Genomic DNA, 10698 nt, shown 5'->3' with positions numbered 1-10698 from the left:
AGTGGATGATTGAAGGGAAGGCGACATCACTAAGAGGCAGAAAAAAGGAAGGGCAGGTCCAAGAAAAAGAGGACATGATGGATTTAAGATGCTGACAGAAGAGTCATATGGAAATATCTAAAGGCAGTTGAAAATAAGGCTCAGAATGAGGTTTAAGAGTAAAGTGCAACATGTCAAGTTGTGTTAACAGATAAAATCACCTGTAAAGAGAGCCCTAAAGGAGAAGAGGTCTAAGAACAGAATCTTGGGTTAAGTCCTTAAGGTTGATGAATACCATAAAACATAAAACCAAAGTGAAATGAGCAGTGCCAAGTCAGCTTGTACACAGATGCTTTATTTCAGATGTTAAGAGTCAAAACGGTAAGCAAGATTCTCTTACAATGGAAAGTTTTCGTATACATCAAGAAACTCAATTTAGTCAGGGTAATTGTTGTATTAATGTGAAAACCTTACAACAAAATACAGTATTATATATGTGTACTCAGTTTCCATGCAAGTATGGCTGCTATATGTATGTCTGGCATTTTATAACATACAAAAAGAAATTCAAATGAACATAACAGGATGAAGGTGACTGAAGATGCCTGACATGCTTAAGATTTAAAAAGTTCTTACAAAAAGCAACAAGCAGTTAACTGAAGGATTCAACCAATACCAACCCAAACAGGTGCTATGTCCAATAGTCCCAGGCTTGTCTGCAATATATTACCTTTGGGATAATTTCATGCTCAAGAAAAAATTGTGCTTTAAAAAATATAGCTCTCCCAAGATATTATACTTTGGTGATTGGAGACTATGTACATCCAAACCAGCTAAGGGCTACATAAATTTTTTAAAAAAACAAAAAAAAAACCGGAAACCAAAAAATGAACCATTATGTGATAGTTCAAGGCAACTGAAATTCAAATAATCCAGTATGATTTTGTTACAATCATTGGTTTTACAAAGTGAAATTTCTGTGAGAAGTTCACTAATTAGGAAGCAATCAACAATACTTAACAAACGTGCTAAGAAGATTCCAATTGGTTCATCTATTTGTTATCAACAAGGCATAATCCTAGTAGCAGACACTTTTTTCACTTCTCACCACATCTAATAGGCAAAAACAAGCTACTGGATTTAAATAGCTTAAAACCCTATTAGGTCTATACTGTTCAAGAGCTAGGCATTAAAATACTTAGTATTTCCTTTTCTATTAACATAAATACATCAGAAAATTTTGAGCTGTTCTTGTCTTAAGGCATAGTATTTTGGTATTTGCAAGGATCTGCCTGGTAATGGTTGATTCCGTTAAGTTAACTTGAGAACATGCCATCATTTGCGTTTTCTCTTTTCACACAGTGCAAGTGGTGGTCGCTCTTTCCTTCTCTCATAGCAGCGAGCCGACTCTGCTATTGTCTATAGCAGCATACTTCAGGGGTGGAGAGGGAGAGAGTATGTCAATTATAAATAAAAATTAAAACTACAGTGTACAATTCTATTTACCTGTCAGTGTTTAAGTTGACAGCACACCTTTATATATCTCAAAAAAAAAAACCCCATAAAACCTCTACACAAAAGCAAATAAAGACATTCTTTCAAGAAGAAATAAAGTAAGTGCAAACACCTAAAACAGGCAACTGAAGCAACTGTTGTAACCTGTAGAGGAATACAAATTTTATAAAAGGACAAAGTATTTTTATAAATAAAAAATAATGTTCTCTACTTCTGAAACAATGAGTAAATATAATAAACTTCTAAGTGCAGACTGTTTTTAGGGACCAAAGTACCATATTATTTTTTAAACAAAATGCAAAAATTTCAAACACATATACAAATCACCAGATTAATTTATATAACCCCCATATAATTTAAAAAGAAAATATTAAATTATTATTTAGTACATATTTTAGAGCTACTTTATAACCAACATGATTTAAAGGGCATAGTGCAATATTTAGGTAGATGTGACATACAGTATAGATATTGTGTATTTTGCAGCTATAACTTACTACTGTTTCATACTTAAAAGTCAAAATTGTTCTTTAATATGTCAGCTGTAATAACAGGAAACAACACTGGCTTCTAGACACCGTGTCTAGGTATAAATATCTACATTTAAGCTTTAAAAATGAAAATAAATTATAAAAACAGACTTCTTTCCAATTTACAGTTTTTCTGCTCCTACATACTGTACAATACATTCAACAAACTCTCAGCTCTTCTGAGATTCACGAAGAAAATACTGACTCTTTACAAAGGAAAAGATCCTTTTTCCATGCTTTTTTGTTTTTAGTACTATGCTCAAATAAATACATTTAACACTGTAGTTAGTTTTATTGTTTTTGAAAAACACCAAATATTAGTAGTGCAACTTTCTATCTTTCCTTTAACTTCCTTTCCATTGTGTTTCTTTGTCAATGGAGCCTAAGTAAATCAGCACGCAGGCAAAGGTACTTCATAAAACCGAGTGTGCTTCCCATACATAGACTAACTTCAGAAATCACACATAAACCTGTCTATACCAAAACTGCAGCATTAAGAGAGTAGCAACATATATCTTTTGAAGAAAATGTGTGAGAATTTACTTTTAGATTATCCACGAACATTCCAATATAATTTTTTAACTTGTTTTTTAAAAACAATTTTTAAAAATTTCATCTCTTAAAAAATAACTATGAAATTGCCTACCCCTTACTTTCTGCCTGCTAAGTATGAAAAAAAAGATGCAAACCGTTTTAGGGATGTATTAAAACCTTAAAAACAATTAATTGACAAAAATTTCATTGCAACCTAATTTAGTATAGAATACTATAAGGGAGTGGGGCATTTCATCAGTTTTAATAACAGTTACAGTATGAGAGCTCTTGAAGTGCTGCTGCTAGCTGTGTAAGTGCTCAGATATCTTCTTGCTTGTTCAGTCATGATGAGTTGGTCTTCTGTCTTCCCATAAACCACTGTTTCCCATTCACAATTTGACTAGGAAAGAAATATTAATAGTATTGTTAAAATTACTAAAGTACTTAATTATCTATACTACTTCACAATTACACATTTAAAAGTCAATTATTTCAATCAATTGGATATTTGATAAGTAGTTATTATTAAAAATGTTTGGATAATGACATTATGATTCTTTTTAAATGATATTATGTTTTAAAAATACATACTGAGCCTTGATTGGTATAGCTCAGTTGGGTAAGCATTGTCCTACAAACCTAAAGGTTGTTGGTTCAATTCTCAGTCAGGGCACATGCTTAAGTTGTGGGCCTGGTCCCTGGTTGGGGCACAAGTGACAGGCAACTGAATGATGTTTCTCTCACACACTGATGTTTCTCTCCCTCTCTTTCTCCCTCATTTCTCCCTCCTAAAAATAAATAAATAAGGTCTAAAAAAATTAAGTGGTGACTATTAAGTCACAATTTTAAAAAGACCTTCCTGAAATATATTTAAGGTAATTTTTTTAGCTTTCTATATTGTTTACAAGCCTGTGGAGGCAATTTAAAATTTTTGTCCCTACAACTCCCTCCGTACCCCCAAATCAAATCATGGAAAGAATGTCAGTCTTTATTGCTTCAAAATTTAACAAAAGATTGAGAAGATGTAATGTCAAAAATGAGCTAAGAATATTTATGTCTTGCAAATTAGGAAATATAGTCATAGCACAAAGTCAAGTTTACATTGATTCATTTGTTTTCTGCCCTTGTAAGGGTTACTACATTATAGGTATGACCTGCTATATAATAAATTTTCCTGAAAAGCTTTGTGTTAAACACTTGGAAATCAAATCATTCTAGATGGATTAAGAGAATATGCTACCAGGCCCTTTGAAGAGCAGTGGTTCAAAACAGGGATGAGGTGGCCATATTTGATTGCCAAAGATGTTTTCAAGAAATGCTAGTGCTGCAACAATTGTGAGAGTAAAGAAAACTTCCTCCTCAATGAACTCTCAAATTCTTTGGGTTGAATTCTTCAGATAACATAGTAAAAATTTTCCAGCCTTCATTTGCAGCTGCATAAGGGCTGCATGGCAACAGAAATTTTTAAAAGTTTTGTTTTACAACTTTTGAGCCAAAAAGTTCACTGGAAACCATTATACCGACAAAATCAAGCGTAGACTGCTTCTAACCACCTACCCTTTCAAGACAACAATTAGGACCATACTTATTGTTATAAGAGAAGAGGTGCCAGAAGGGTATTTCGATATCTTTAGTTTAAAAATGAAATAATATGCACCCCTATGTTCATAGCAGCACTATTTACAATAGCCAAAATTTGGAAGCAGCCCAAGTGCCCATTAGCAGATGAGTGGATAAAAAAGCTGTGGTACATTTACACAATATACTACTACTCAGTCATAAAAAAGAAGGAAATCTTACCCTTTGTGACAGCATGAATGGACCTAGAGAGTATTATGCTAAATGAAATAAGCCAGTCAGAGAAAGACAAATACCATATAATTTCAGTCATTATGCAGAATCTAATGAACAAAACTGAACTAACAAGCAAAACAGTGACAGACTCTTAGATACAGAGAGCAGACTGACAACTGTCAGAAGGGAGGGGGTTGAGGGGCGGGGAAAAATGGTGAAGAGATTAAGCAAAATAAAAATAAACCATAGACACAGACATCAGTATGTGATTACCACAGGGAAAGGGGGTAGGGAGAGATAGAAAAGGAAAAAGGTGGGATAAATGGTGATGGAAGACTTGACTTGGGGTGGTGAACACATAATACAATATACAGATGATGTATTATAGAACTGTATACCTGAAACCTATGTAATTTTATTAACCAATGTCACCCCAATAAGTTCCATTCTGAATGAATGAATGAATAAATAAATAAATAAAATAAGAAAAAATAAAAATAAAATGAAATAGCATCTAGGAAATCACCAGAAGAGTCTCTGGCTACAACTCCTATTATTTAGTTTATATGTGCCCTGATGAATGAGTCACTCAAAACCCAAATCTAGTTTGAGTGACAAAATAATAATGATTGTTTAGTTATTGTTATAGTCAGTATCAAATTTAAAAAGAAAAAGCATAATTTGTGATCAGAAGTCCAAAGTGATAATTGAATAAACAACAACAAAAATCACTAAAAGAAATTTATAAATTCATACCTGAAGATTCTTTTCCAATGTGACAACTTTGGGAGTGTTAGGGTTTGGTTTCTTTTTATTAAGTGTATATGTTTTGTTGGTTGAATTTATATCTTGTTTTTCAGGAGTCAAGTTGCACCTATTGTCATGTATTTCCAATAATGGTATCATTAATAAAGATGTTGTAAATATATTTTCTGACTAAGAGAGAAAAAAAAGAAAGAGGAAAATAAAATAACTAATTCAAAAACAGACAAATAGAGGGACTAATGAGTAAGCAGTAGTGGAAGCCTGGCTCATTTCCCTCCAAGAAAGCTTTTGACTCCAATGAAATTTCTAATAATGTGGCAAAATTAAATATTTCAGAAATGAACCAAAGATAAATACTGAAATTTAAAGTTTTAAGAACTATCACTTTTTGACATCATACATAAGAGACCCAACTCCTCTCAAAACAAAAAAACATATGAAAAGTAAGGAAGCAAATAAAATATTCCTTATAGTTAATAGTTTCTTTCTGAATTAGGTAGAATAATACTAAAGGAACTTTATATAAATCTCTAATGAATTGACCACACATTGAGTAAGAAACAAAAACCACTAGGACTTAAAGCAACCATTTAAAAGAAATGCTTTACAAACCTGAGTGTCTAAAATGTCTTCAGTCAATAGTGAAGTACCTGGTTCTTCTTTTTCCCAATTATCTAAGACTAGTGATTTTCTGACTTTCTTCACAGAAGCAGTAGGCTAGAATGAATAATTTACAATGAAAACATGATGGCAAAGTCTCTTGGACATGATACAGCTTTTATTAACGATAAATAATACTAAAAGATCACCTCTTGTCTGCAGCTTTTGTAAGCAGGTTCATCTTCCTCTTTGAGGAATATGTCTGTTCCAGTTTCTTCTTTTAAAACTTCCCGAATATCTTCTTCCAAGAAGGCAAGTGGCTGTGACTAAATTGTTTTTTAAAAGATTTTTAAAAAGTCTTTTATAAGAATTCCTTTTTCTCCCCATATACAGAAACCCATCTTTTATATTTTTTCATTAGTGGCTTAATTTTCTCCCGGTCCCTCTTGATACATAAGTTAAATAATTAATCAACTAACCAGTTTTATGGCAAAAGTAATATTAGACATTGCAAGCACTGAACGGTTTGGCACTTTCTTCACATATGTAAGTGAAAGCACAGGTAACACTTCCATCTCTATTCATGAACTATGATTGCTAGCACTATTATTAAAGTTATTTTAATAATAATTTTAATAGCAATTAATGGAGCACATACTGCTGTACTTGAAACTTAGCCTCACTAGATTTATTTCTATTATCTCTTTTATCTCCACCAATAACCCTCTGGAGTGTGTTTTATGATCTCCAATGAACAGAAGTGGAAACTGAGCCTTAAAGAGATATCCTGACCAATCATTTAAAAAAGTATTATTAGCAAAGTGCTATATATATCAAAATATTACAATTATTTTATTCTATTACAGATAAGCACTACTGAAACTAGTAAAAAGTTGGTTTTAGTGTTAAGAAAAGAACTCCGCTGACACTTGATTTGCCTTCCCTAGCTGATATAATATAAAGTAAAAATTCAAAACAAGTCAAGCAAAGGTTTACTTACAAGTCAAGTAAAAAGAGGAACACAAATTCAAACTTATAAATCAAGAGATTAAATTTTTATCAGTTTCCATGGATATCTTTTTTTAAATGTTAAAAATCAAGAATAAAAAACAAAATTTGTGTTTTTATTAAATTCGGAAAATTCTTAAAAATAAAAAGAATATACATACCACAATTTTAAGGGGTCCATATTTTTTCTCCTGAGCAGCAAGCGCATTCTTAAAAGGAGTAGGAGTTCTTGGTGTGGTACCCAATATAGATCTTCTAATTGTAGGTGTTCTAAACCTATCCAATCATTTAGATATTTGTGTTATAGTCAAAATTTGACTTCATATGAATTAAGGAAGGCAACTGCATATATACATGCTTTATTTAAACATTACAGGACAACTGTAAAGTACACCTGCTTAAGCTAATTCTTATTCTAATCAACGATCTTTTTTTCCCCCCGTGGAAGTATTTTGTAGATATGATTAAAGTCTATAACTAATTGACTTTATTTCAATGATCTTAATACAGAAAATAGAACAAGCATAGAAAAATTCAGTAAAAATGTTGTTTTGCTTGAGTTCAAAGGTTTAACAAATACATTTAGCTGGTGTTTGGTCTCCTAGGGTTAACACAATTATTTAATACCTACTTACCCTACATTCTCCTTTTGATCTTTGGGGGTTGTTTCCTTATGAAGAGGAGTTGTAATGAGAACTTTCTGCCCACAAATAGGGGTTGATGTAAATGAAGGATTTTCTATATTAACTTGTTCATTTCCAGAACATGTGTTGAAAAACTAAAAACAGAAGAGAGCTTAAAAATAATTTCTAGAACATAAATATCCCTGCATAACTGCTAAACATAATATTTTCAAATTATTTCCCAATCTCTCTTAGAAAAGGATTGCAAATAATAGCACATTTACACTCCACTCCATGAAAATTAAGTTCCAGGAGGGCAGGACTTTCTGTTTTGTTCATCACTGCCTTCCCAGCAATTAGAACACTGTGTAGCACATAACAGACATTCAGGAAATAGTAACTTAACACATATTCAAAAGTTATAAGACAGCACAAAAATTTTAAAACAGTATATTATCAAATAGGAATCTAGAAACCATAAATAGCTGTCGTGTTAAATGTAACAGATTTGTACAACAGTATAACTATAAAAAGTTTTATTAGTTTACTAGTAAATGATCTTAAGTGTCCTTTCCTATGAGAATATTTTGAATTCAGAATAATGCTTTACTGATAAAAATACAGCTGTGTGGCAAATCTGCTTATTTACAACACAGCTCAGAACCTCCGAGCAGCCAAAATTGGTATCACATAGTCCATTTTCCAAATGACAAGCTTTACTCATTGGACCTTAACTTACATGCAATTGTGAAATACTAAGTTATTTTTGAAGCCATAGATTAGAAGCAGTGGTAAGAAGTAGAAATGGCTGTAAAGCTATTTATAACTGGAATGAATTCTAGCTCTATCATTTTTAGTTCCCAATGTTTGCAACATACTTACCCCTCTTAAACCCCTGCAGCGATGCCCATCAATTACAGGATAAAATCCAAGCTCTTTGCCATTGGATATAAGGTCTTTATAATCATGCCTTACCTTCTCAGCCTTGGATTTTACACTTCAAAAAAAATTGCTAATGTGTAAAGCTCTATAAATAGAAAATTGCTATGTGCCCAAGCCTGTTTCCCCTTCCTCTAGGAGCTTTATAACTTTGAAGGCTAGGGTGGGGGTGGGGGTAGGGTGGGGTCACACATTGCAGACTACATAAATGACACCTCCTGAAGGGCGAGGAAGGCACAGTTTTGAGAAAACAGTGATTGCATCCTGCCAGATCTTCCTCATATTCCTAATATCTAAACACCTCCAATAATATCTCAGCACTCTCCAAGTTTATTTGACCATTAAACTTCCTACTCCCATAAAGCTTTTTAACCGCTGTCAGGACAACTTGCTTAACTTCTGAATTTCATTCCACCTACCTCCTAAGGTTTTTTGAAAGAGGATTAACTGAGATGCTATAATAGAAGTGTTTAGCACACAGCCTAGAATATAGTGTTCATTAAAAAAGAGAGGTACAGTTTGCCTTAATATAAATATCTGCTACCCAGGAACATAACTATAGGAAAAGGCAGGTAGTTCTTGATATCCCTAGAAAAACCTGACACAGGAAATTCTTACAGCAAGCAGTTATGTATGGACCTGAAAGCTGTTGAACAGTCAGTCAGAATACTTGACAGCAAGCTCAGCTCTGCCATTAGATAATTTGGACAAAACATTTCACCTTTCTGGGCCTATTTCCTGATGAGTCTCTTTAAAGATGTGGAACTACATATCTAAAACATCTCTTTTAGCCCTAAAAATTGTAAGACACTCTAATGCCACTACTACACTTTGTGAGATACCTTCTGATTTATCAGAGCTTAGCATGCTCACATATACATTTTAAGTACATTATCCCTTTTTATATGATATCAAAGCAATGAATTGCTAGCAAGGATATTAAAGATGTAATTTAATGTAGCTCATCAATATTTGGAAAGATAAATAGAAACAACAGTACTACCTGTGAAGGAGAAAATGGTAGTGTTTTCACCGGTGTGTGTTTTAATGCTATATTACTGCCATCACTGAAAGAGCCATCGCTAAGTTCACTGCTGGGGGACTGGCCCACTCGTGTTCTTCTCTTCTTTCTGAGAATGGTTGGTGGAGTACTAAACTTGACCATGTTTGGGGATGTTGAAGGAACAGCCTCACTTTCTGCATCATTACAACGGTTTTTTTTCTCTTCAAGAACCAGGCTGACATTAAACTGACATTCCATGGCACCTTCATTGTGCTGAATTCGCATTAGTTTAACAGGAGTCATGGCACCTTCATTGTGTTGAATTCGCATTAGTTTAACTGGAGTGGACTTGACAGGAGAAGCAGCAGCATCAGTAAGATCAAAACTGGTAACATCACTCCACGCTACAGGATCCTGCAATACATCAAATTCTTAAAGTTAATGCTGTAACCTAGTTAAATCTAATCTTGAACTTGGAATGATTTGCACAGTTAATTAACTATTCATTTTTATCAATAGAAACAGGTTTTCCTTTCTTTGTTCATCTTTTTTTAAAAACAAGACCATTTGTGAGGAACAGATTATGGTTTTACTATGACTACAATTTGGAATATCCCAAAATGATATTCCATCTAATTCAGCAGTTGAATCTTACTGTCATCATATTTTAAGTAAAAAGAACAAATTATTTTGTTATTATCAAAGAGTACAAATCATCATAAAACCTTACACTCTATTCCATATGAGAAAAATGCTATCAAATTCTACATAATCATTCAGTTATGTGTATGGGACATCTTCAAAATGGTCAATGGTCACACACTTTGATCGAGAAATTCAATTTAACCTAAGGACATAACCATGATTTTACATAAAGCTTTACATAGTATATTCTGCAATTTGTAATATTGAAAAATTGGACACCATTACCAACAATAAGAATACATTGGGTAAATAAATTTTGTTACAGTCATATGATAGAATAAGACGAAGCCATTAAAATTCAAGTTTAAGAAAACAGAGATTGTGTTTAAATGATATGTGGAGAAAAAAATCCACAAACATGTAAGTATATATTGGGGTTTTAAAATACATGAATATATACATTTTATACGTATAGAACATAGGCTGAAAGGAAATACCTCAAATTATTAACTCTTGATTTATGAAAGATTTTAATTTTCTTCCTTACAGTTTTCTCTGGTTCCCAACTACCTCTAACGTATTTGTACAACTTGTATAACAAAGAATGAAATGGTAAATATTAAAATTTAAAATATTCTATACAAGGTACATACTTGAGAAAGACTTATAAATTTTTTCCAGAAGTCACTGCAAACTATGAGAGAAATTAAGCATGACATACAAAGTAATGCTTAACATAAAACTGGTCAGTGTCCATTAAACT

General features: G+C 32.7%; 1 protein-coding gene across 1 annotated transcript in view; it reads right to left on the bottom strand.

The window, feature by feature from the left end:
- Window positions 1-323: 323 nt before the first annotated feature.
- The window catches only part of MYBL1 (MYB proto-oncogene like 1), a 38629-nt gene continuing 28254 nt past the window's right edge, over window positions 324-10698 (bottom strand). The window contains exons 11-17 of the mRNA XM_053930353.1: window positions 9291-9704; window positions 7361-7503; window positions 6887-7001; window positions 5927-6043; window positions 5730-5834; window positions 5109-5288; window positions 324-2958 (exon numbers count right to left, since the gene is read on the bottom strand). Coding sequence (XP_053786328.1) covers window positions 2830-2958; window positions 5109-5288; window positions 5730-5834; window positions 5927-6043; window positions 6887-7001; window positions 7361-7503; window positions 9291-9704 — 1203 coding nt within the window. The 3' untranslated portion in view covers window positions 324-2829. The remainder of the gene's footprint in view (window positions 2959-5108; window positions 5289-5729; window positions 5835-5926; window positions 6044-6886; window positions 7002-7360; window positions 7504-9290; window positions 9705-10698) is intronic.

Source organism: Desmodus rotundus, chromosome 8, assembly GCF_022682495.2.
Source record: "Desmodus rotundus isolate HL8 chromosome 8, HLdesRot8A.1, whole genome shotgun sequence".
NCBI classification, from domain to species: domain Eukaryota; kingdom Metazoa; phylum Chordata; class Mammalia; order Chiroptera; family Phyllostomidae; genus Desmodus; species Desmodus rotundus.
This window is presented reverse-complemented; position numbering and strand designations above follow the sequence as displayed.